Genomic DNA, 23,354 nt, shown 5'->3' with positions numbered 1-23,354 from the left:
AATTTTTGTTTTGCAGATTTTTCAACATTTTGACTATGTACATAATTGGTCAATACTTTAAAAAATAGATAATTAACATATGTATCATTTCCCAATATATACTACATAGCAAATTATCATAGTTTCCGAGAAAATTCAAAATAACATCTACATTTTTCGATTATACGCTCTCCTAGACTTTGTCTGAGAAGGCGCGCATTGTTATAATATAAACATAAAAAATTCGAATGCTTTGCAATTTGTTTTATTCAAATCGTGATTTTCCTTTTCGAGAAAATCGCATTTTAGTAGAATAGTACACATTTTTGAATTTTTGCGCAATACCTAAAGTAGTCAAAGCGTTGCCAAATTTAAAAAATGGCGATCATGTACATACCTATTTATCATATTTATTACCCATATATATCCCAACTTATTGGCCATGTCGCGCTATTTCATTCTATTCGAATCAAATAGATAAATATTTTGCTTTTTGTTTTATTCAAATCGGTTAAGCCGTTTTCGAGAAAATTCAATTTTTGTGATTATTGCGAAAATTACAAATAAATTTCAATTTGGCATGGCAACGCTTAACATCTGCGAAGCTAGTAAAAAGTTAGCGTCGAATTTTTGTTTTGCAGATTTTTCAACATTTTGACTATGTACATAATTGGTCAATACTTTAAAAAATAGATAATTAACATATGTATCATTTCCCAATATATACTACATAGTAAATTATCATAGTTTCCGAGAAAATTCAAAATAACATCTACATTTTTCGATTATACGCTCTCCTAGACTTTGTCTGAGAAGGCGCGCATTGTTATAATATAAACATAAAAAATTCGAATGCTTTGCAATTTGTTTTATTCAAATCGTGATTTTCCTTTTCGAGAAAATCGCATTTTAGTAGAATAGTACACATTTTTGAATTTTTGCGCAATACCTAAAGTAGTCAAAGCGTTGCCAAATTTAAAAAATGGCGATCATGTACATACCTATTTATCATATTTATTACCCATATATATCCCCAACTTATTGGCCATGTCGCGCTATTTCATTCTATTCGAATCAAATAGATAAATATTTTGCTTTTTGTTTTATTCAAATCGGTTAAGCCGTTTTCGAGAAAATTCAATTTTTGTGATTATTGCGAAAATTACAAATAAATTTCAATTTGGCATGGCAACGCTTAACATCTGCGAAGCTAGTAAAAAGTTAGCGTCGAATTTTTGTTTTGCAGATTTTTCAACATTTTGACTATGTACATAATTGGTCAATACTTTAAAAAATAGATAATTAACATATGTATCATTTCCCAATATATACTACATAGCAAATTATCATAGTTTCCGAGAAAATTCAAAATAACATCTACATTTTTCGATTATACGCTCTCCTAGACTTTGTCTGAGAAGGCGCGCATTGTTATAATATAAACATAAAAAATTCGAATGCTTTGCAATTTGTTTTATTCAAATCGTGATTTTCCTTTTCGAGAAAATCGCATTTTAGTAGAATAGTACACATTTTTGAATTTTTGCGCAATACCTAAAGTAGTCAAAGCGTTGCCAAATTTAAAAAATGGCGATCATGTACATACCTATTTATCATATTTATTACCCATATATATCCCCAACTTATTGGCCATGTCGCGCTATTTCATTCTATTCGAATCAAATAGACAAATATTTTGCTTTTTGTTTTATTCAAATCGGTTAAGCCGTTTTCGAGAAAATTTAATTCTTCTTGTGATTATTGCCAAAATAATATTACCATGGTGGCAACACGTGTTACGGCCGAAAGTTGGGCCACCCTTTATGAACTTGGTGGCAACTCTGAACATAACGGAATAGTGCTGTATGTTCTGCTAAACAACAAGTTCTGCACAAGTGATTTACATATAAAGTTAAAAGTTAATAAAGGGAGAGTAAACAAAATATTGAAAATGCCACGTAAATTGATGTCCACCAAATCGTAAGTACATAAAGTAGTACATATGTGTATTACATCCGGTGCGCACTTTAAGTGCAGTATCATACATACATATATGTATATACATATATGCATTTACATATACATATATATATGCAGTGGCGCTTTTGTGACAATGCAGCGGCCATTCCGGGAAAATATAAATTGATTGGAAAAGTGTGTGTTCAAAGTGAATAATATTGTTTTGAATTTTCAATGCCATAAATATATATTCGAAGTGTTTAAATATATATACATATACATATATATAGATATAAAATTATTATTATTCACTTTGCAACACAATTTTTCTCAATATCTGAAAAGTCCCTGTACTGCCTTTAAAGCGTCCCTGTATTTAATACAAGTAATAATTTCAGAGTCGATGGCCTTAGTAGCTAGCACTTCCTTCTTTTATTATTGTGTATAATAAAAAACATGTAAATAAATAAATAATTTCAATGTTTCCTTTGCATTTATAGCAACTATGGATACAAGAATGCTGTACAGGAGGCAGTTTCCGAAGGACTAATTTCCGGAAGCACACTTTCGACGTTGGATTACCAAATATTGTTGGACAAACTAAATGCCAATCAGAAGCGAGTGGTTCCATTTGCCAACAATAGCAAGAATCGTTATGCCTTGCTAAAGTGCTTCCAACGTGTAAGTATTAAAAATTTGAATTTAATATATGTAAATATTTGTAGATCATTTCAATTCTAATTTGAATTTTTATATAGTTTCAGGCAAAATCCAATGATGTCCCTAATGGAGTCTGTGAGTCTACTGACATTTCCATTGAGCCGGCAGACGAAACATTAATAGAAGCCAATTTGAAATGTTTTCGAAAAAAATGCCACAGTGGAAATGCAAGTTTGAATCGATCGGTCCTCCTAGTAGACAATTTGAATAGCCCACGTGCAATCTTTACAAAATGCAAGTATGAGGACTGTAAATTTAAGGTAATCGATTTTAAAAATATGTATTCTTTATTAACTAACCAGTTCTCTGCCTCACAAAGTATACAGCACATGATTAGAGAAGCTTACAGCTCTCATAATAATGCGTGTGTTCTATACTTTAAGAAGCTAAGAATTAATAAGTTAAATTTTGTAGCGTATGGTTATTGTAAGGATCCATCTTGCAATAGCTTTATATTTAAAGGGTCTTTTGATGGGGTCGTTAAAGTTTTAACAAGTAGTCTTAAAATAACACATACTAAGTATTTAAAAAAACAAACGCAGTGCAGGGCTGTAAACAGATTTATGGAAAGAGCCTCCATAAAAAACTGTACTGCGTTTGAATATAGAATTAAAAAAATTAACAAGTTAAATATGACTAGAGCTTTAGTTGGTAATGACCAGATGACAAATGAGAAACTGCCTTTTTATAGAAATTTAATATCAGAAAACAACGCCAAATTTGATTTCGACAAGGATCCTTTTGTCGATGCTTTCGGTATGATTTCTAAAGGGCATTCTCATTTTATTCAGTATTTATCAACCAAACTCGAAGTCTTTTTATGGGACAAAGAACATATTAATATGTTATTGACCCATATAAAACAAGGCACTTTACATATGGATGCCACAGGAAATGTAGTGCAGCCTTTGCACTTTGTAAAGAAGAGAATATTTTTGTATTCATTAGTAGCCCATATCCCTAAGCTCCATATTGTATTCCCAGTAGCTCATGCAATACTTTCAAATCATACATCGTATGACATTGGAAGATTTTTGTGCGAGTTACGGGAGTCTTGTTTAAAAAATCGATTCAAATGGCCTATTTGCAGGAGAATAATAACTGATGTTAGTTTTGCTATTATTGGGGCCATTTTAAAAGAGTTTAATAATCTTGATATTGTAAATTATAATGAAATTTGTTTTAATTATGTATATAATAATAGTTCCATTTTTCCTAATGTTTGTGTTCAGTTTTGTACAAGTCACTATTGCAAAATTATGTGCCGTAATATTGATGAAATAGTTGGCTTGCACAACATTGAATTAAGAACATTTTTAAGAAATTGCTTAGGTTACGCCTATTCGATTGACAACGTGCTAGAACTAGAAGAATGGTTCAAGAATCTTGCAATCATTCTTCTTTCTCCATGTATTAATAAGATAGTTGATAACGCCAAAGCATATTTTATAAATTACCGTAACGATACACTTTTTTTAAATTTAAATGAACAATTTTTTGCCCAAACACCATTAAATGATAAAGTAACTGATATAACACTAAATTCAATAACTTTGGCAAGTCCGTTTCGTAAAAAATTTGAAACCATTTACATTGAAGTCATTAATAATTTAAATAAATTTAATACATCTTACGCGAACAATATTTTTTACTGTCCGAAAATGTTAGAGTTAATTTTAAAAAAGTATATTGTATATGTTCCCTTCTGGACTAATATTATTGGAATATTTATTGATTCATCTGGCAAAAGACCAAGCAATGGGCCAATTGAATCGTTTTTTAAAACTGTTAAGCATAGTATTATTAAACCGAATAATAAGAAGGGGTTAAAATTGGGCCGCTTTATTCGGAAAATGGAGGAATGCTCTGTTTCCGTCATGAAGCAGCTTCAACTTTCTCTCCCTTCACACGACCAACTAACCAACGTAACTATCATTAAACCAAAAAATAATAAACTTAGAATTAACGAAACTAAATATTTAGATGAAATGGCTGATAAGCGAAAGCTCTCTCGACATATTGAAAGATGGCAAAAGCCAGCTTTGAAGAAGCTTAAAGTAGGAATGTTTAAAAATGATTTTTCCACTTTGGAAAAATTCCATGACTCTAAAGTCAAAGATTGTCAAAAGGAGGTTGAACAAATTTTTGAACAGGACTACTCGAATTCAGCCATTTCAACTAAATTTAATATGGAAGATATCCATAAAAAATTAATTATTAGATTAAAATCTGAAACTAACAACCTAAATTTAAATAAACAAATAATAATATTAAACTTCGACTTGGTGTTCATGTGGACCACTTGAATGTACTGTGTACATCAACGTCCAACACCTCCTCTTTGGCGCAACAAGCTTCGACTTGGTGTTCATGTGGACCACTTGAATGTACTGTGTACATCAACGTCCAAGACCTACATCAAATTTCGTCCAGGACTTCACTGGAACTTATTATGTATATACATATATTTTTAAACATTTTTCAATTATAGACAAATATTTCGAAAACAAAATTTTCATTTGTGTTTTTTCTTTCATAATGGTATTGAGTTAAAGTTGTTATATATATATATATATATATATATATATATATATATGTAAATTCAGAAGAGTTGCAGTCATAATATAGCTCTTCAATTATGCTCTAATATGCATATGTTCATAGTTTTATAATTATTCAAAAAGATATATATATGTAAATTCAGAAGAGTTGCAGTCATAATATAGCTCTTCAATTATGCTCTAATATACATATGTTCATAGTTTTATAATTATTCAAAATGATTGCCCTGCAGTTCTGAGCGCTAGTTCGTTGCTGGGGAAATAAGCACATACTAGCAGACCACCACTACTTACAAAGTGGCACCTAGCAACGCGTTCTTTAATTTCCGTTTTTGTATGAAATGTACCCATGTAGTGATCGGCGAGGTAAGTACTTACCCATGGCCAATCGACACCACCAGTTCTGCTGGGTAGATAGTTATGTTCCAGAGTTGCCACCAAGTTCATAAAGGGTGGCCCAACTTTCGGCCGTAACACGTGTTGCCACCATGGTAATATTATTTTGGCAATAATCACAAGAAGAATTGAATTTTCTCGAAAACGGCTTAACCGATTTGAATAAAACAAAAAGCAAAATATTTATCTATTTGATTCGAATAGAATGAAATAGCGCGACATGGCCAATAAGTTGGGGGTTTATATGGGTAATAAATATGATAAATAGGTATGTACATGATCGCCATTTTTTAAATTTGGCAACGCTTTGACTACTTTAGGTATTGCGCAAAAATTCAAAAATGTGTACTATTCTACTAAAATGCGATTTTCTCGAAAAGGAAAATCACGATTTGAATAAAACAAATTGCAAAGCATTCGAATTTTTTATGTTTATATTATAACAATGCGCGCCTTCTCAGACAAAGTCTAGGAGAGCGTATAATCGAAAAATGTAGATGTTATTTTGAATTTTCTCGGAAACTATGATAATTTGCTATGTAGTATATATTGGGAAATGATACATATGTTAATTATCTATTTTTTAAAGTATTGACCAATTATGTACATAGTCAAAATGTTGAAAAATCTGCAAAACAAAAATTCGACGCTAACTTTTTACTAGCTTCGCAGATGTTAAGCGTTGCCATGCCAAATTGAAATTTATTTGTAATTTTCGCAATAATCACAAAAATTGAATTTTCTCGAAAACGGCTTAACCGATTTGAATAAAACAAAAAGCAAAATATTTATCTATTTGATTCGAATAGAATGAAATAGCGCGACATGGCCAATAAGTTGGGGATATATATGGGTAATAAATATGATAAATAGGTATGTACATGATCGCCATTTTTTAAATTTGGCAACGCTTTGACTACTTTAGGTATTGCGCAAAAATTCAAAAATGTGTACTATTCTACTAAAATGCGATTTTCTCGAAAAGGAAAATCACGATTTGAATAAAACAAATTGCAAAGCATTCGAATTTTTTATGTTTATATTATAACAATGCGCGCCTTCTCAGACAAAGTCTAGGAGAGCGTATAATCGAAAAATGTAGATGTTATTTTGAATTTTCTCGGAAACTATGATAATTTGCTATGTAGTATATATTGGGAAATGATACATATGTTAATTATCTATTTTTTAAAGTATTGACCAATTATGTACATAGTCAAAATGTTGAAAAATCTGCAAAACAAAAATTCGACGCTAACTTTTTACTAGCTTCGCAGATGTTAAGCGTTGCCATGCCAAATTGAAATTTATTTGTAATTTTCGCAATAATCACAAAAATTGAATTTTCTCGAAAACGGCTTAACCGATTTGAATAAAACAAAAAGCAAAATATTTATCTATTTGATTCGAATAGAATGAAATAGCGCGACATGGCCAATAAGTTGGGGATATATATGGGTAATAAATATGATAAATAGGTATGTACATGATCGCCATTTTTTAAATTTGGCAACGCTTTGACTACTTTAGGTATTGCGCAAAAATTCAAAAATGTGTACTATTCTACTAAAATGCGATTTTCTCGAAAAGGAAAATCACGATTTGAATAAAACAAATTGCAAAGCATTCGAATTTTTTATGTTTATATTATAACAATGCGCGCCTTCTCAGACAAAGTCTAGGAGAGCGTATAATCGAAAAATGTAGATGTTATTTTGAATTTTCTCGGAAACTATGATAATTTGCTATGTAGTATATATTGGGAAATGATACATATGTTAATTATCTATTTTTTAAAGTATTGACCAATTATGTACATAGTCAAAATGTTGAAAAATCTGCAAAACAAAAATTCGACGCTAACTTTTTACTAGCTTCGCAGATGTTAAGCGTTGCCATGCCAAATTGAAATTTATTTGTAATTTTCGCAATAATCACAAAAATTGAATTTTCTCGAAAACGGCTTAACCGATTTGAATAAAACAAAAAGCAAAATATTTATCTATTTGATTCGAATAGAATGAAATAGCGCGACATGGCCAATAAGTTGGGGATATATATGGGTAATAAATATGATAAATAGGTATGTACATGATCGCCATTTTTTAAATTTGGCAACGCTTTGACTACTTTAGGTATTGCGCAAAAATTCAAAAATGTGTACTATTCTACTAAAATGCGATTTTCTCGAAAAGGAAAATCACGATTTGAATAAAACAAATTGCAAAGCATTCGAATTTTTTATGTTTATATTATAACAATGCGCGCCTTCTCAGACAAAGTCTAGGAGAGCGTATAATCGAAAAATGTAGATGTTATTTTGAATTTTCTCGGAAACTATGATAATTTGCTATGTAGTATATATTGGGAAATGATACATATGTTAATTATCTATTTTTTAAAGTATTGACCAATTATGTACATAGTCAAAATGTTGAAAAATCTGCAAAACAAAAATTCGACGCTAACTTTTTACTAGCTTCGCAGATGTTAAGCGTTGCCATGCCAAATTGAAATTTATTTGTAATTTTCGCAATAATCACAAAAATTGAATTTTCTCGAAAACGGCTTAACCGATTTGAATAAAACAAAAAGCAAAATATTTATCTATTTGATTCGAATAGAATGAAATAGCGCGACATGGCCTATAAGTTCTGCAAATATTAAGAATAATTTGATGATAGCGTTAACATAAAGTTTTGCCGCTAACAGTGATCAAGTAAACTGCAAAATTACGATTTAAATAAGAATATTTAATTGCGTATATTTATTAATTATAACAAAGTAATATATATATAAATAGAGTATTTAAATGTAATTTTAAATTATAGTAATATTTGTTTCATTTAGTTATTTTCTGCAAGTATTTGAAGTCCCGCCAAAGTCCAAATGGTGTTATTTAACACTGACTGGTTCCACGCTGGTTCCAGTGATTTGATGCACCTGCGAAATGAACTTGTTTTTGCGGGTTAGGAAAAGGTCAATTTTCTCAAAAACAGAAAATTGGATTGCAACCAAAATTGCTATATATCTTCCTTATAGTTGTATCTACGAAAGTATAATGTGCGCTATGGCCGACAAGAAAGTCAAAAAAAAGTTACGGTCATTAATCGGTAGCATTGATTTTTTGTGCTCATTTTGTATGGGGCTGGAGCTGAGGTTATCGTACTTTTTCTCAAATATCTCAAAAACGAAAAGTTTTAAAATTATGAATTTTTGAGGGTATATTTATAAAACAATACTCTATAACTTGTTATAAGCCGATTTGGCCGACAACTCGTCAAAGCCGAGATATTTGCAAAAATGTTGCTACCCCAATTTTTCAATCACGATTTTAGTGCATAAATACTACATGAAATTTGACGAACATGGATTTAATAGAAAGATAATTTAATTTTCTATTGTTTTGCATTCAAACTTTTTTAATTTTAGTTTAAATACCACGTAAAAAGACGAAAATAAAAAGTTTTTTTTAGCCGATATTTTTTTATCGATATGTGACGCTAAAGTTGCGGAGCTATCTTGACGCACATGATTTTATGAGCCTCGATTGCTGAAAAAAAAAACTATTACTAATCAAACAAATTTATATATTTACAAAAGAGAACAAAGCAGACGTATACGTGTTAAAATCTAATAACGTGATTATTTTACTGTCATCACCAGCAGCTGTCAGACGGCAACAGCTGTTTAATGTTGTCCAAATATTAATCGATTAGCCCCAGTTATCGCATGCGCCAACGATAAATTTATGTGAAGTAATCGATGTTCTTATCGCTTCTTAGGCAGCTCTAGTTGCCGAACTTGTAAAGAGCAATAAATTTTTTTGATTCAAAAAAAATTGTTAGTTAATAATTTGTACACTAGTGTAATATTCATTTGTGTGTGATTTTTTGTGAGCTTTCTATAGTCCCAATCATCCAAACGAAGGCAGCCGTTTCGCGTTTCCAATCTGCACAAAACTAAAACGTGCCGGGTTTAACTCAAGCGGCATTTGGGGAACATAAAAAACAGAAAGAAAGAAGAAAAAACAAAGCGTGCGCGTTGCTTGCGGCTCGCTGTAATTAGGTTAAAAGAGACGACACAGGCAGTGGCAGCATAACAACAGCACCAGCGGCGTGTGGTTAGATTGAGTAGAGTGTGTCGTCAAAATAATAAAAAAATAAATACCATGGCACAGCAGGGCATGGATTCCGCATTATTTGAACGGCGATTGCGACCGGTTTATGGTAAGTTTTTGCTTAAGTTGTTGATTGATCTAATTGATATTATTTGATATGATTGACAGACAACTTGGAGGTGGGTAACAATCGTAAAGCACTGCAGGAATCGGAAAAGTTGCTACGTAAGCATCCAAATTTATTATGCGCACGTGCTCTAAAGGTAAAAGGAAAAAAGTGTAGCCAGTACCCCAAAATAAACATAAGATATATAATCTATCATTATTATTTATAGGGTTTGTCGTTGCTCCGCTTGGGCCGCTACGAAGAGAGCCATGGCTGTTTGCAGGTTGTCGCCCAGGAGAAACCCATCGACGATTCCACGTTACAGGTGCTCTCCTTCTGCTACCGGGAAATGGAGCAACGTAAGCAACGTCTTATCTATATGTATTTGCATACACACGAGTCTGTGTATCTAGATACAATTCATATTCTTAAAAATCTTTGTTGGCACACGCACATGGCCGGCTAATTAAAAATTGCCTCTCACTCACTTTCATTTGCGCAAGAATTAGCCGAAATAGTGAACGACCATCAAACTGACAGCTGGCAGATGAAACGCGTGCCAAGAATATATGCAAAGCATTTATGTCTTAGTTTAATCATTGCTCTCTTTACTGCACACATAATTTATTCAAATACTTACCATTTGCTTCTTCTTGCAGTTGACAAAATCGTTGAGCTTTATCAACACGCTGTTAAACAGAATCCCGGCAATGAGGAACTGTTGGCACATCTTTTCGTTTCACATGTCCGTGTCGAGGATTACAAAGCCCAGCAGGCGGTCGCATTGCAGCTGTACAAAGCGCAGCCAAAGAATGCCTATTACTTTTGGTCCGTTATCAGCGTGGTATTCCAAGGGATTCGTGGTCCCGAATCGGCAATACCTGAGAAACGTAAACTTTACTTGGCATTGGCTCAACGTATGGTCGACAAGCATATTAAGGAGGGCAAAATGGAAACTGAGCAAGAGGCATTTCTCTATTTGCACATATTGAAACTGCAAAACAAGCACCAAGAGGCCTGGGAATTTCTTACTGGCGAATTGTGTGCAAAGCTTTATCCTGGTGCGCCAGTTAGCATGAAGTTTGAACTGCTTAAGGAGCTAGGCAACTGGAAGGCGCTGAATGAGCTGCTACAGCAGCTCTTAGAGGCAGAGTGAGTATTAATATCAACAAAACAGTCCAACATTTGAATTAATCGCTATTACTGTTTTGAACAGTCGAGATCGCTGGGATTACTACAAAGAATATCTGCAGAGCTGCTTTGAACTGATCAAAAGTACTCCTACTACCGAAGAGGGCACTCCAAATGACACGCTAAACTCTTGCCATAAGTTTTTGCTGCACATCATTGAATCATCGACGCGCAAGACACGCGGTCCATATCTGGCACGACTTGATCTGCATAAAAGAATGCGCGCCATTCAACTGCCAGCAAAGGAACTTGTTGGGGACTTTGATGATCTTATCATTGAGTACTTTGTTCTATTTGGTGACAAATCGTGTTGCACACATGACATCGCGCTCTTTCTGCCCTCAATCAGCATGGAACAACGTCAGGCACTGGCTAACAAACTGCTTGCTGAGAGCGGCATTAGTTCAACATCATTGCCTCAAACAGTAAGTGGCGCAAAAAATTACATTAAATTTGTTAATATATATATTTGTCTTTTGCAGAAAGAGCATATGCAAAAGCATATTTGCGCCTTGCAAATCTCACGCATGTGCGGCGTTCACATCGAGTTGTCCGTGGATCATCTTTTAGCCTTTTATACGGCACTTAAACTGCACTATGAGCATGGATACAGTTCATTTGGCACGCAGCTATTGTCAACGGAAATGGGACCCTCAGATCCATATGCTTTGCTGGCAGCCAATGTCATGTACGATATATCGTTTCGAGAACAAAAATCGGATCAACTCTTCGAGGCTTTGTGCTTACTTCAATATGTTTTGAGGAATAGCACGAGCAACTTTCACGTGAAACTGCTTAGCCTGAAAATCTATCATATGTTTGGCTGCATGCTTGGCGCCCAGGAAATGTATGACTATCTGGATATTAAACAAATTCAATTGGACTCGATGGGTTATGTGCATTGCAATTTGCTGCCTCTTTCTGGTCGTTTTTCTGGTGTGCGCACTTGTTACGATTCCACTTTGAAGTTCTTCACAAACAGCTACAAGGAGCGTCTGGAATATATTGCACTAACTTATCGCTTCTGCACGTTCTCCAAAATGGAGGAGTTTATGAACTTCAAGGAACGCCTGACAAACAGTTTACTGTATGTGGCATGCTCAGTTGAAGCGCAGCTCTGTGATTTGGTGAGCTGCTATGGCAATGTACAGCAAAATCTGACAGCCTATGTAACAATGAGTATTGAGCCCGCTGACGATCGAATTGCATGGAACGAGCTAAGCGATAATCGTGACTTGGAGGCCATTATACGATGGGACCCATTGCACTTGGTTGATGCTGAAGCTGCTCGAAAGGAGTCGTACGATCAGGAGATTGAAGTGCTACAAATACGTTCACTGCTGCTGCGCTTGTTTGCCTCGTTTATTGACTTGTATCATGCACCGCCTACTGCCAAATTGGACATGTCGAACTCGAAGACGCCCTTAGAACCGCCCGTCGAAGATACTGCCACAATAGAGCTACTGCGCGAGTCATGGACAGGCCTCCATCAGCGACTACGACTTATGAATTATAAGCCACTTTCGCAACAATTTCTAGTCAATTTGTTGCCCACGCGGCTGCACCTGCTGCTTGAACTGCCCTACGAACGTTTCTTCGATGATTTGGCCCAATTTGTGCTTGATCTTTACGCTGGTGCGCCACAACTGGCGATGCAATGCAAGCGGATGAGTGAAAATGTGGTTGCCGTCATGGAATTATGCGTTCAGACCATCACAGAAAGTAATGAATGGAATAGCAAGGACGGACTATGGAAGCGACGCAGTCACCAACAAAAGGTGGCGGCTTGCCTGGAGGTTTGTAGTAGACGCTTTATTCGACGATTGAAACAACTTGTATATTATTTATTTATTTTTCAATTGTAGATACTTTCACTTTATGCCTTCCTGTTATCGGTACTAAACGACAAGCTGCAAGCCAGCGCGAAAACAAAAACAAAAAAGAAGCCTACGGGAGATAACAAGACACAGGACACGCCACAGATTATCAGTGAAAAAGAGCGCAGTCAAATGCTGCAGGAATTGATGCGTCAATTAAAACACAAACTCGAAGCCTGCGACAGCGCCTTACGTAAGTACAACAGGACATCCATTGGAGGAAAATCCGAAATTATAATCGAAATTTTATTTTTATTCAGGATCTTGGAAGCCACCAAATTTGCCGCGAGAGCTTAGTTCCTTTATGGCAGACATGTCATTGAAACCGGAAGTTGAGGCAACACTTATTGGCGATGTGTCCGCCACATTTAAGGAGTCTCATGAGGTGATGGTTACCGAGCTGCGCAATTTGATAAAGGATAAAATTCGCATAGTGGGCAAATAGAGTTGCCTCTGACTTTGCTGTGCAAAGTCATGATCACCATTGCCCATCTCCATTGTCTCCCACAATCAGTCTTTCAATCAACTAGCCCAGTTTGTTATTTAATATTTTAAAATACAAGGCAATAAATATGCCGAGATCGATCCAACTTCTATAATAACTTACGAGTATAATCACCAATCAAATTATAAACTTGTGCACTTTTCCACTTACCCATTTTTCGGCATTTTTATACAACAGGTAACGAGTTGTAAACTTGCTTAACAAGAAGTGTATGATTCATAAGTTGAAATTAAACCAGAACAAATTAGATGCTACACGTGTATTTTTATTAATTCTCAGCTAACTTCTCTAGCAGCTATAACATTTGCGGCTCGAAGCGTGTGCAGATAGGCAGCACAACGGGGATCGTTCACATGCTGTTGCGTCTGGAGATGGGCCACCAAATTGTGATGGCGAGCAAAGCTCTTGTTGCATAGTTTGCATATGTGCGGTTTTTCGCCGGTGTGCGTCTTATAGTGCACCTTGAGCACATTTGAATAAGTGAAGTTTTTCCCGCAGGTGTTGCAGACGTATGGTCGTTCATTACGATGTATACTGAAAGAAGAAACATACAAATGATTATAGATCTCATGTCGAAATTGTGTATTAGAAAATTATAACTAAAAAGAAACAGTTATTCTTGATGGCTGACAGTTATTCTTGATGGCTGACATGTCATTGAATAATAGAATTTGCATAGTGAGTAAACAGAGTTGCCTCTGATTTTGCTGTGCAAAGTTTTGATCACCACTGTCCATCTCCATAGTCTCCAACAATTAATCACCTAGCCCAGTTTGTTATTTAATATTCTAAAATATAAGGCAAAAAATATGTCAAGATACAACTTCCCTAATTACTTACGAGTATAATCACCAATCAAATTATAAATTTGTGCACTTTTCCACTTACCCACTTTTCGGCATTTTTATACAACAGATAAACATAACATACAACTAGATTAAATACGAATATTCTTATTTCCCATATAAGGTTCATTGTTGGATATTATAATTGGCAAATAATTTCTTAAATTAACGTATAATTATGTAGGAAATAATTACAATTGCAATTGTGCAAAGGTAGGAATTAAGTATTGTGTTATTAGGATGAAAATATATAAATCAAAAACGGATCTTATGGATTTAGTTAAGGAGTTAAAACAAAGAACTCAACCAACTCACCGTTCATGCTTTACTAGCGATGTGCGATCTGCGAAACTTCGCTGACAGTATTGGCAACAATAAGGTCGAGCTCCGGTGTGTTGTCGTATGTGACGCATCAACTGATAGTTTACATGGAACGTTTTCTGGCAGATTCTGTTTAGAGTAAGCAACCATGTTAAGCAACGATTAAATGTTTTTGTAGATCGACTTACTCGCATTGATAAGGCCTGTCGTTGTTGTGGCGGCGTAAGTGGGTGTCAAGCGTGCTCTTGCGCGGATAACTGTTGCCACAAATATCGCAGACATGTGGCTTTGCCGCCTTTGCAGCTGCCACCACTACGAGACTGGTTGTTGGCTCCGAGGGAACTGATACTGTCGTTGCGGGTGTTTCTTCAATTACTTCGTCGTTACACCAGACACCTTCCTCTAGCACTTCGACTTCAACTTGCTCGTACGTCTGTGCGGGTGCCTCTTCCAAGTTGGGTTTTTCCGGCTCCTCACACGGATCGGGGAATATGAATTCGCGCAAGAAATCATCTGAGTGTCGGCAAATTTGTCGAAACTTATGGGCCAGTGTCAAAAATGCACGACATTTCATGCAGATCCGCGTGGGAAGCTCTGGAGTGCGAATAATCTGATAGAAGAATTAATTGTTAATATCCGTGCTTCCAACTGGATATCCAAATACTTTTATTCCGCAGCAATGTTCGATTTTATCGCAAATGGAAACGCCCCGTTGCTGCTCGTCATGGTCGTAGATGGATACCATGTGTGCATCGTTGTCCTGCAGGCAAATACGGCACACGGATGAAATGTCTAGAACAGGCTCTGTGGTGTCCATAACTCCAGCAATATTCCAAGGCAATTTATTATTATTTAGGGCTTTGTAATCGAAAGTTAACGATGCTGCTAATTTGAATAAGATGATGTTTATAAATAAATCGCGAAATGCATGCTTATCGATTATGGGTATATCGAAAAATATAGAGAAAACTTATCGAAACGAAGCAAAATCAATTCGGCGATTTGGTCTAATCGATATATTATTATTTTGGTGGTGGACAACATTGTTAATTTGCTATCAACATTGAAATCTGCATTAAACATGAACAGCGCGGGACCGATTTGTAGGATCTGCCTGCAACAACCCAAGACAGAAACACTAATGCCAACGGATGAGAATTTCTGCTCCAATATTAAACAATGTACCGGAGTTATGGTAAATTTGTCGCATTTTAATATTCATTCATAACACGAATTCTCATCTCTGCAGTTCACGCAGGAAGTGGAGATGCCCAATAAGATCTGCACCAGCTGCGCTTTGCTGTTGCGCGCCGCGCTCAGACTGCGAACACTATGCCAGCAGGCCGAAGAGCAATTGCGTCACTTGAAGCTAGAACAGCAACAGCCGCAGGAGCAGCAAATGAAATTGGACAGTGACAGTGAAAGTGATGTTGCTCTATCGGAGATTGAGGGAGGCGTCTCTTACGAATTGACGCTGGAGACGGAAAGCATTACCCACACAGAGACAACAGTGCCCGAAACTAAATCGGAGAGACATCAGCCTGAGGAAAACAAAGGAATAAACTATGTTTGCAACATCTGCAATAATGTCTATTCGGAGAAGGTGAAACTGACGGCGCATTTAAAGCTGCACAGCGTGCATAAGCCACACGAGTGCGAGTAAGTTGCAAGTTGATGTCATGATGAAATTATATGGCAAGGAGTAGAGGAATGAATTAACAGGAAGTGAAGAAAGCTATGAATACAATTAAAAAGTATCTTAGAGAAAATGAAAAGAGAAAAAGCATTGCTCCTAGGAAGGAAGGACAGGAGACTCAACAGCAAGAGATCATCTGATCAAATTGGATATAGAACCACAATAATCTAAAGCACACATTGTTGCAGAATCCTGCCCTGTTCAGTTAGTTGCGTCTAAGATGCAGAGATAAGTCTGTAAAATAGAATGAGAAGATAGCAAATATGAAATTATTCAATGCCTTGAAAATCTGTAGATTCATAAGGGAGACCATATATTACCAATTTACCATTTGTACTCGATCTTAACCATATAGTATGCATTTCTTATAGAATCTGTCACAAGCGCTTCCGACAGACGCCTCAACTAGCGCGTCATATGAACTCACACACTGGACTACGACCATACAAGTGTGACTATTGCGAGTCCTCCTTTGCAGATCCTTCCACACGCATCAAGCATCAACGGTAAGTACAGTAAAGCACTTCAAATATGAATTAATCATACAACACTTTCGTAGCATCCACACAAAGGAGAGACCGTACAAATGCAAATACTGCACCAAGTCATTTGCCTACTCGAATGTGCTCAATGTACACCTCAAAATCCATACGGGAGAGCGACCCTTTAGTTGTCAATATTGCGGTCGACGATTCTCCCAGTTGCATCACAAGAATACGCATGAACGCTCGCACCGAGCGAAGGATTCCGATTCGATAATGATAACACTGGAGGAGGAATAAATGCCATTTCGATAAATGTCTAAGAAAATCACACTGTGTAGTACAATTAATTAATTTTTTGATTTGTATTTTCTTTTAAGGAATGAAACACAAAGAAAAAAACTTCATATCCAACGTAAGATAAGGCTATAATTAGTATATATTTGTAGTTTGTACGCAGCCTAAGACGAGGGCAATATGCCAATAACCATATCGGACATATCATTTTTAATACGCTCCGGTCGTTCTATGTCCAGGTCGACGGGCTTCCAAGGACCACGTTTCTCGTGCGTCACACGATGCAGACGCATTTTGTATGCCTTGACAAAGCCTTTGCCACACAGATCGCAGCTACAATATTAATAGAATTGTCTTTAGGATTGGCTAATAAAAAGAGGACAAGTGGCAACTTACACGTGTGGCTTTTCACCTGTGTGTATCATTTTGTGGAATTTCAAATTGTCCGAATAGGTAAATGTTTTAAGGCACACATCGCACTCATAAGGACGCTCCTTTGTATGTATTCTGAGGATATTGGAAAATATGTAATGAAACATATACATAATTTTTATGGCCATACAAACCGATGATGCTTCGTTTTCGTGGAGCGATCAGCAAAGGCAGCGGGGCAAAAGTTGCATTTGTAGGGTCTGTTACCTGTATGTGTATTCATGTGTCTGACCAGTTGCTGGTTCTGCACAAAACCACGTCCGCAGATTCTGTATGGGTTAGATTATTAGATTGCTTGGAATATTGTAGCTATAAAGCATCTTACTCGCATTCGTGTGGCTTTATGCCGCTGTGGAATTTCATGTGTTCGGTGAGACGCGCCTGGGAGGGATAAATGTTTCCACAAACATCGCATATATAGTTGGAGTGCTTGTCGCGAGGCTTGCGCCCCACTTTTTTCTCCTCAAGCAGCGAATCTGTGTGGGACCCACCTGTTTTTGGCTTTTGTTGCACCTTTCGCGGCTGCCGTACCCGATTCAAAAGACGAGGTGGCGTCTTCGTTTTCGCTTTTGGCAAATAGCTTTCGTCGTCTGAGCTCAATATATCGTTGACTATATCATTATCGGGCACATCGCTCCAGACAATGCGCCGCACATTACGATCAGCCAATGACACTGCTGTGGTGCTTGGATTCAGCGCTTCGCTTGCCAGCACCTCCAATTCCTCATAATCTTGAAAGTTCTCGCCATCGGTTTCTGTTTCAATTTCGGCTTCGGTCAGCGTCACAATGTCGTTGCCATCATAGACAACCTCATGTTGCTCCTCTGTAGCTACATCATAGACATCGACGACTCCAGCATCTTCGCCAGAAACCACATAGCTGATAAATTCTGAGCTCGCCTCTTCCGCCTCCTGTTCCATTTTTATTGGTGCATTCACCTGATTCGTGTTCTCTTCCCACGCTCGCGCAATTGCTTCCGTCTCCGCGTCCTCGTCCTCGCCCTCCTCTACGCCAATGACAGTGCTCAGCTGTGTCGCCAGCATATCGGCAATGTGTTGATGAGATCGCTGGCAGGTTGAACGAAATTTGTAGGCGACTCGCAACAGACGCACGCATTTTGTGCACATCTTATCCGGGAAATTATCGTCTATGCTGACCTACAAGCATTAAAGTTGTAAAGAGATATTTCAAATTGTTTGTTTATTAACGATACTCACAGGAATCCCTGCACAGATGTGCAGCATTTGATCGAGGCGGGTGCTTGCATTTTGGCTGAATATGTCCTGCAGCATCTCCTCGCCCTCGCTGGGATTTGTTAGGCAGACGCGACACACAATCCATTTCTCATTCAGTTCGGTTTTCATAACTTATTCGTTATATATCATATACATCTACGTATCAATGCAAGTGTAATTATTATTAGTTCAATTACAGTTACAATAATAATGCAAGCGTCCCTTGCTATGACTACCATTCACACGTTGCGAACACATGCAGTATTTTATTGTGTCGTTGGTATTTTTGAAACTATTTGAAATATCGCTGCTCGAAATTTAATTAATCTTTTGCGATTACAAATCGCCCAAATTAGCGCCGATCACTCAATATCTGAGTAACTGAGCAGTGTAAGCAAAAATAAAATTTCAAACTCGCTTAGTGCTAACTCCGTTTTACGATATATTAATCGAATAAAATGATTTTTGCTGCAATAAATCGGTTTTCTTTTTCTATCAAATTAGTAATGACATTTTTAAATCAAAAATAGCATAAATTTTTATTTTATGCAGTTACTTTAATTTTAATAGATAAGTGAAGAATGTGAATAAATATGATTTGCACGAAATTCCTAAGAATACCAGATGCAATGCCGCCATGGTCATCTTAATCGCTGCCATTCACAGAATACGTAAACATCTTGGTTTTTTGCCTTACATTTTTTGTAACATTTTTTGGCGTCGTCTAGCAATAAATAAAGCAATTGTGCATTTCTCGAGAAAATCAAAGTATAAACATGCCGACGACTACAGAAGCAGCAACACAAAAGTGGATAGTGTGTCGCGTGTGCCTGCAACAGCCCAAGGAAGCGATGGGAAGCATTTTCAATGACGACGCCTCTAAAGATTTGACCAACATGATTCTTGAATGCGGCGGCGTGCCTGTAAGTCAATATTATACTTAATATATGTATACTATTCATATTTATAATGGATGTCTTATGTCTCTTGGCAGATCAAGAAGTTTGATCATTATCCAGATAAGATATGCGACAAGTGCTCGAAGAATCTACACATTGCATTTAAGTTTCGACGCATTTGCCAACGATCCTATAAACACCTTCGGCAATTCATAGCTCCTGTTGTCGTGGAGCAGCAACAGCAGCAACAACTGGCCACAGAGGAGGATGCCCCCCATATCATGGATGTCAGCAATGAGCCGGCCACCACTGAACTGGCTGAAGTCCTTGCCATGGCGGGGACGGAAGAGCATGAGCATGAGGAGGAAATTGACTCCAAGGAACGCTTGGTGCACGTGAAGAGTGAACAAGTGGAGGAGGATGGCATCATTGAGGAACTGTACGATGTATACGAAGCGTACGAAGGAGATATTGTTACCGAGCAGCCAACCAACTATGAGGAAGCTCAAGGCGGTGACGAAGCTGGCGAAGAAGAAGCTGATTTGGGAGCCAATTCAATATCGGGACTTTCAGCAGACATTGAGTATCTCGAGCAATTGGATCAGGATCAGCTAACTGAAAGTGCACACGAAGATGACATTGAAATGCAGCATACATCAGATGAGGAATTCCTACCGGTTAAAGCACGTAATACATCCAATGCAAGGGCTACGTCAGGCGTAGTAAGACGACGAATCAGCACGCGCAAAACCAATAACACTAGCAAAACGGCGGTGGCAAAGATAAAACGGGAGAGCAACTGCAATGTGACGACGACAAACATTATTCTTAATCCGGATGAAACGATCAGTTTTGGCGAAACGATTGTGCGCAAAGCGGCGGGCATCAAGACTAAAGGTGGCCACAAGATACTCGTGGGCGACAAGAAGGAGTTTAAGTATATTTGCGACATTTGCGGCAACATGTATCCATCGCAGAGTCGCCTCACCGAGCACATTAAAGTGCATTCCGGAGTCAAGCCACACGAGTGCGAGTAAGATTAAAATGCCCTACAATTTAAGCCTTATTTATAACACATATTTTGCAGAATCTGCGGACATTGCTTTGCCCAGGCGCAGCAGTTGGCGCGACACATGAACACGCACACAGGAAACCGGCCCTACAAGTGCAGCTATTGTCCGGCGGCCTTTGCGGACTTGTCCACGCGCAATAAGCATCATCGGTGAGTAGTTGGAGTTGTAGTGAAGTGGCAGCTATACAAATTTTTTCCCGATTTCAGTATTCACACTAATGAGCGTCCTTATGAATGCGATGTGTGCCACAAGACCTTCACCTACACTAACACACTGAAATTCCACAAGATGATACACACTGGCGAGAAGCCTCACGTGTAAGTTGCCTTATTTGCAACTTCCTCTAAGGAATTGATTCTAACTTTCTCTATTACTTTTGGCAGCTGCGAGATTTGCGGCAAGGGCTTTCCCCAAGCGTACAAGCTGCGCAATCACAGAAGCACACATGATCGTCGTGTGGGCGTGGTCAGGGATAACGTGGATGTGATGTTGCCCTATGATACGGCGGCTACAGGTGGCCTGGAGCTGTAAATAACTAGGTTGCTTGTAAAGAAATAATACACATATACATACATCTACATATACAAAAGTAAATAAATTACAATACATAATTAAATAATAATAATAGTAGCTATTATATTGATGCACTTGAAAACTGTAACAAGAAATTGAAATAATTTACGGACGTATCTCAATCATAAGTTTTTTGTCAGCTTTGCTTAGTTTAATTGATAAGTCTAATTATGTGGAAATAAATTAAGTATAGCCGCACAGATTGTCTTGGCATCCGTCTCATCGGGATACAGCTGAAGCACAGCGTGCACCTGATGCTGCGGAAACAGACTGCTCAAGTGATAGCGCAACAGACGTCGCTGCTCCTCGCGCGAAGCCTGCGTCGAGTGCAACTCTTCGTTGATACGCGAATCCGAGGCAGACAGATGATGGGCCAAATTGTGGCCGACGGGCATCGATAGTGACAGCGACAACTTGGCAGCCTGATGCTGATCTGTCAACGGTGCAGACGGCGTGCGCGTCAGATACTGGTGATGATAGCTGCTGTTGTTCATTGGTTGAGTTTGTTGCTGCTGCTGTTGTGGTGCACTATAAGTGGGCACCAGCAGTCTGAAGGCGGAAGTTGGTGGTTGTGGAGCTGCCTGACGCTGCAGTTTCTTGTGACGATTGAGCTGCTGCGATGACTCCGCTTCCAGCTCCAATTGGCTGTTGAAGGAATGACATAACTGCTGTTGCTGCTGCTGAGAGATTTCAACTGTATTCGACTTGGTGCGCGCAAGTGCCGCCAGTTTGGCGGTGTTGCTGTTGCCACTGACGCCGCTAATGGTGCTGCAATTGCTGCTTGTTGATTGTGGTCCGCCTCCATTGCTGTTGCTGTGCAGCGGTGCACTGTGCGAGACTTGGAGTGGCAAACGCTGTAGCTGCAACGTAGTGGACTGATGACGAAACTTGCACTTCTGGCCATAGGTGCACTTCTTGCCATACGGACATAATTGCTGCTGTGCATCGGGCATCTTTTGCTGCGCCTGGGTGCGCAGGAACATGTCTAGAGTGGGACCGGACCGACCTAGCGGATCGTCGGGCGGCATAAAGATGTCATCCACAAAAGAGTACATCAGTAGACGCTCTTGCACCACTTTGCGGAACTCGTTGCTCTCCAGAAGCAGATCACGATAGTTGTCGTTGGACACTACAATGCCGTCGGTTTCCACAGCCAACTTGAGGATGAAACGATCGTCGTAGCACGAGACACGCTTGCCATCCAAATGCCTCGAGGGCGTAAAGACCAGAACACGTTCCTGCTCAAGCTCATAGAGGAGCTCCTGCTCCGTAATGTTGTTGTTGGCCAACTCCTTGCGCCAGTTCGGCACAAAGGCTGTGACATGTCGATGGCCGCGCTGCCGAAACCACTCGACACAAATGCGAATGCCGCGGCAGCTGAAAATAGTGTTGTTTCCGTGTGACAATGCCACATTGCTGCCATCGATGACAATGTGACGCAGTGATCCATAGAAGTTGTTGCTGCTGTTGTTGCTACTGCTACTGTTGCTGTTGTTGTTGTTGTTAGCGGGTGGTGGGCGGGGCGCATCTGCAGTCAACTTGATGAGCTCGGCGAGCAGCTCGTTTTGTTTAGCCTCTGAGCCAAGGCGCGTTAACGCCGTGTGTATCGATTGCTCGCTGTAGCCCAATTTCTGTGCGAATTCCAGATTCTTGCGTTCCGTTGTGCTCAACTCATCATCATCGCTGCTTTCCTGTTGGTGCTGCTGCTGTTGTTGTTGTTGCGACGTCTGTGGCTTTCTAGCATACAACTTGTTGGTGCTTTGTTGTTGTTGCTGCTGTTGCTGTTGATGCTGTTGATGTTTTTGCTTGTCTGGCACTTCACAATCCATTTTAATGCGCATTTAGTTTTCTGAGCGTATGTTAAGCACTTTAACTTCTTATATTGCTGCACTGTCGCGTGCTTGTCTAAGATATTTTCTGTATTTTTTTTTTTTGCAATTTTTGCAACAAGTTCCGTCTTTTTACATTTTGTTTGTTGTTGCCAGACTCAGATATGTTATTAACATAACAGAAGAGTAACATTAACACTTGCCACTTGTTTTCGTTAGCTGTTATTAACAGTAACATATAGACAAACATTGATATT

At 38.0% G+C, this 23,354-nt stretch overlaps 7 protein-coding genes across 7 annotated transcripts; 4 read left to right on the top strand and 3 right to left on the bottom strand.

Annotated features, from left to right (window-relative positions):
• Positions 1-1,821: 1,821 nt before the first annotated feature.
• LOC127565908 (uncharacterized) lies at positions 1,822-3,055 on the top strand. The gene is made up of 4 exons (XM_052006823.1): positions 1,822-1,959; positions 2,439-2,619; positions 2,697-2,976; positions 3,042-3,055. Exons 1-4 carry the CDS (start codon positions 1,931-1,933, stop codon positions 3,053-3,055), a joined length of 504 nt encoding a protein of 167 aa, XP_051862783.1. The 5' UTR covers positions 1,822-1,930.
• A 6,315-nt stretch (positions 3,056-9,370) lies between these two features.
• Positions 9,371-13,662, top strand: LOC117575187 (phagocyte signaling-impaired protein). Its single transcript, XM_034259300.2, has 8 exons — positions 9,371-9,844; positions 9,904-9,998; positions 10,071-10,200; positions 10,501-10,993; positions 11,058-11,457; positions 11,515-12,828; positions 12,898-13,102; positions 13,170-13,662. Exons 1-8 carry the CDS (start codon positions 9,787-9,789, stop codon positions 13,352-13,354), a joined length of 2,880 nt encoding a protein of 959 aa, XP_034115191.2. The 5' UTR covers positions 9,371-9,786; the 3' UTR covers positions 13,355-13,662.
• Positions 13,650-15,514, bottom strand: LOC117575194 (gastrula zinc finger protein XlCGF52.1). The gene is made up of 4 exons (XM_034259309.2): positions 15,245-15,514; positions 14,769-15,190; positions 14,575-14,709; positions 13,650-13,948 (listed from the first exon to the last, which is right to left on the bottom strand). Exons 1-4 carry the CDS (start codon positions 15,395-15,397, stop codon positions 13,690-13,692), a joined length of 969 nt encoding a protein of 322 aa, XP_034115200.1. The 5' UTR covers positions 15,398-15,514; the 3' UTR covers positions 13,650-13,689.
• An 82-nt stretch (positions 15,515-15,596) lies between these two features.
• Positions 15,597-17,209, top strand: LOC117575193 (zinc finger protein 665). Its single transcript, XM_034259306.2, has 4 exons — positions 15,597-15,775; positions 15,830-16,239; positions 16,648-16,782; positions 16,836-17,209. The coding sequence occupies exons 1-4, from the start codon at positions 15,662-15,664 to the stop codon at positions 17,056-17,058; spliced, it is 882 nt and encodes a 293-aa protein (XP_034115197.1). The 5' UTR covers positions 15,597-15,661; the 3' UTR covers positions 17,059-17,209.
• A 10-nt stretch (positions 17,210-17,219) lies between these two features.
• Positions 17,220-19,089, bottom strand: LOC117575191 (zinc finger and SCAN domain-containing protein 12). Its single transcript, XM_034259303.2, has 5 exons — positions 18,706-19,089; positions 17,813-18,645; positions 17,622-17,756; positions 17,452-17,562; positions 17,220-17,388 (listed from the first exon to the last, which is right to left on the bottom strand). The coding sequence occupies exons 1-5, from the start codon at positions 18,850-18,852 to the stop codon at positions 17,220-17,222; spliced, it is 1,395 nt and encodes a 464-aa protein (XP_034115194.1). The 5' UTR covers positions 18,853-19,089.
• A 309-nt stretch (positions 19,090-19,398) lies between these two features.
• On the top strand, positions 19,399-21,322 carry LOC117575190 (zinc finger and SCAN domain-containing protein 23). The gene is made up of 5 exons (XM_034259302.2): positions 19,399-19,646; positions 19,718-20,655; positions 20,710-20,844; positions 20,902-21,012; positions 21,079-21,322. Exons 1-5 carry the CDS (start codon positions 19,500-19,502, stop codon positions 21,224-21,226), a joined length of 1,479 nt encoding a protein of 492 aa, XP_034115193.1. The 5' UTR covers positions 19,399-19,499; the 3' UTR covers positions 21,227-21,322.
• Positions 21,323-21,410: 88 nt separating this feature from the next.
• Positions 21,411-23,268, bottom strand: LOC117575189 (probable ribonuclease ZC3H12C). Its single transcript, XM_034259301.2, has one exon. The coding sequence runs from the start codon at positions 23,107-23,109 to the stop codon at positions 21,433-21,435; it is 1,677 nt and encodes a 558-aa protein (XP_034115192.2). The 5' UTR covers positions 23,110-23,268; the 3' UTR covers positions 21,411-21,432.
• Positions 23,269-23,354: the final 86 nt, after the last annotated feature.

The sequence above is a fragment of the Drosophila albomicans genome, chromosome 2R (assembly GCF_009650485.2).
Source record: "Drosophila albomicans strain 15112-1751.03 chromosome 2R, ASM965048v2, whole genome shotgun sequence".
In the NCBI taxonomy this organism is placed as follows: domain Eukaryota; kingdom Metazoa; phylum Arthropoda; class Insecta; order Diptera; family Drosophilidae; genus Drosophila; species Drosophila albomicans.
The sequence above is the reverse complement of the archived record's forward strand: the minus strand, read 5'-3'. Positions and strand labels throughout refer to the sequence as shown.

Excerpts from the sequence above, each read along its gene's own strand:
- LOC117575191 (XM_034259303.2), bottom strand. The coding sequence starts at position 18,852 with ATGAAAACCGAACTGAATGAGAAATGGATTGTGTGTCGCGTCTGCCTA. Across the intron at positions 18,646-18,705 it reads ACATCTGTGCAGGGATTCCT|GTCAGCATAGACGATAATTT; the intron begins GTGAGTATCGTT and ends TAATGCTTGTAG. Across the intron at positions 17,563-17,621 it reads ACGAAAACGAAGCATCATCG|AATACATACAAAGGAGCGTC; the intron begins GTTTGTATGGCC and ends CAATATCCTCAG.
- LOC117575194 (XM_034259309.2), bottom strand. The coding sequence starts at position 15,397 with ATGGACACCACAGAGCCTGTTCTAGACATTTCATCCGTGTGCCGTATT. Across the intron at positions 14,710-14,768 it reads GACAGGCCTTATCAATGCGA|AATCTGCCAGAAAACGTTCC; the intron begins GTAAGTCGATCT and ends TACTCTAAACAG. Across the intron at positions 13,949-14,574 it reads TCGCTAGTAAAGCATGAACG|TATACATCGTAATGAACGAC; the intron begins GTGAGTTGGTTG and ends TTCTTCTTTCAG.
- LOC117575187 (XM_034259300.2), top strand. The coding sequence starts at position 9,787 with ATGGCACAGCAGGGCATGGATTCCGCATTATTTGAACGGCGATTGCGA. Across the intron at positions 9,845-9,903 it reads GCGATTGCGACCGGTTTATG|ACAACTTGGAGGTGGGTAAC; the intron begins GTAAGTTTTTGC and ends TATGATTGACAG. Across the intron at positions 13,103-13,169 it reads AGCCTGCGACAGCGCCTTAC|GATCTTGGAAGCCACCAAAT; the intron begins GTAAGTACAACA and ends ATTTTTATTCAG.
- LOC117575193 (XM_034259306.2), top strand. The coding sequence starts at position 15,662 with ATGAACAGCGCGGGACCGATTTGTAGGATCTGCCTGCAACAACCCAAG. Across the intron at positions 15,776-15,829 it reads AACAATGTACCGGAGTTATG|TTCACGCAGGAAGTGGAGAT; the intron begins GTAAATTTGTCG and ends TCATCTCTGCAG. Across the intron at positions 16,240-16,647 it reads CATAAGCCACACGAGTGCGA|AATCTGTCACAAGCGCTTCC; the intron begins GTAAGTTGCAAG and ends CATTTCTTATAG.
- LOC117575189 (XM_034259301.2), bottom strand. The coding sequence starts at position 23,109 with ATGCGCATTAAAATGGATTGTGAAGTGCCAGACAAGCAAAAACATCAA.
- LOC117575190 (XM_034259302.2), top strand. The coding sequence starts at position 19,500 with ATGCCGACGACTACAGAAGCAGCAACACAAAAGTGGATAGTGTGTCGC. Across the intron at positions 19,647-19,717 it reads TTGAATGCGGCGGCGTGCCT|ATCAAGAAGTTTGATCATTA; the intron begins GTAAGTCAATAT and ends GTCTCTTGGCAG. Across the intron at positions 20,656-20,709 it reads GTCAAGCCACACGAGTGCGA|AATCTGCGGACATTGCTTTG; the intron begins GTAAGATTAAAA and ends CATATTTTGCAG.
- LOC127565908 (XM_052006823.1), top strand. The coding sequence starts at position 1,931 with ATGCCACGTAAATTGATGTCCACCAAATC. Across the intron at positions 1,960-2,438 it reads AAATTGATGTCCACCAAATC|CAACTATGGATACAAGAATG; the intron begins GTAAGTACATAA and ends TTGCATTTATAG. Across the intron at positions 2,620-2,696 it reads TGCTAAAGTGCTTCCAACGT|TTTCAGGCAAAATCCAATGA; the intron begins GTAAGTATTAAA and ends ATTTTTATATAG.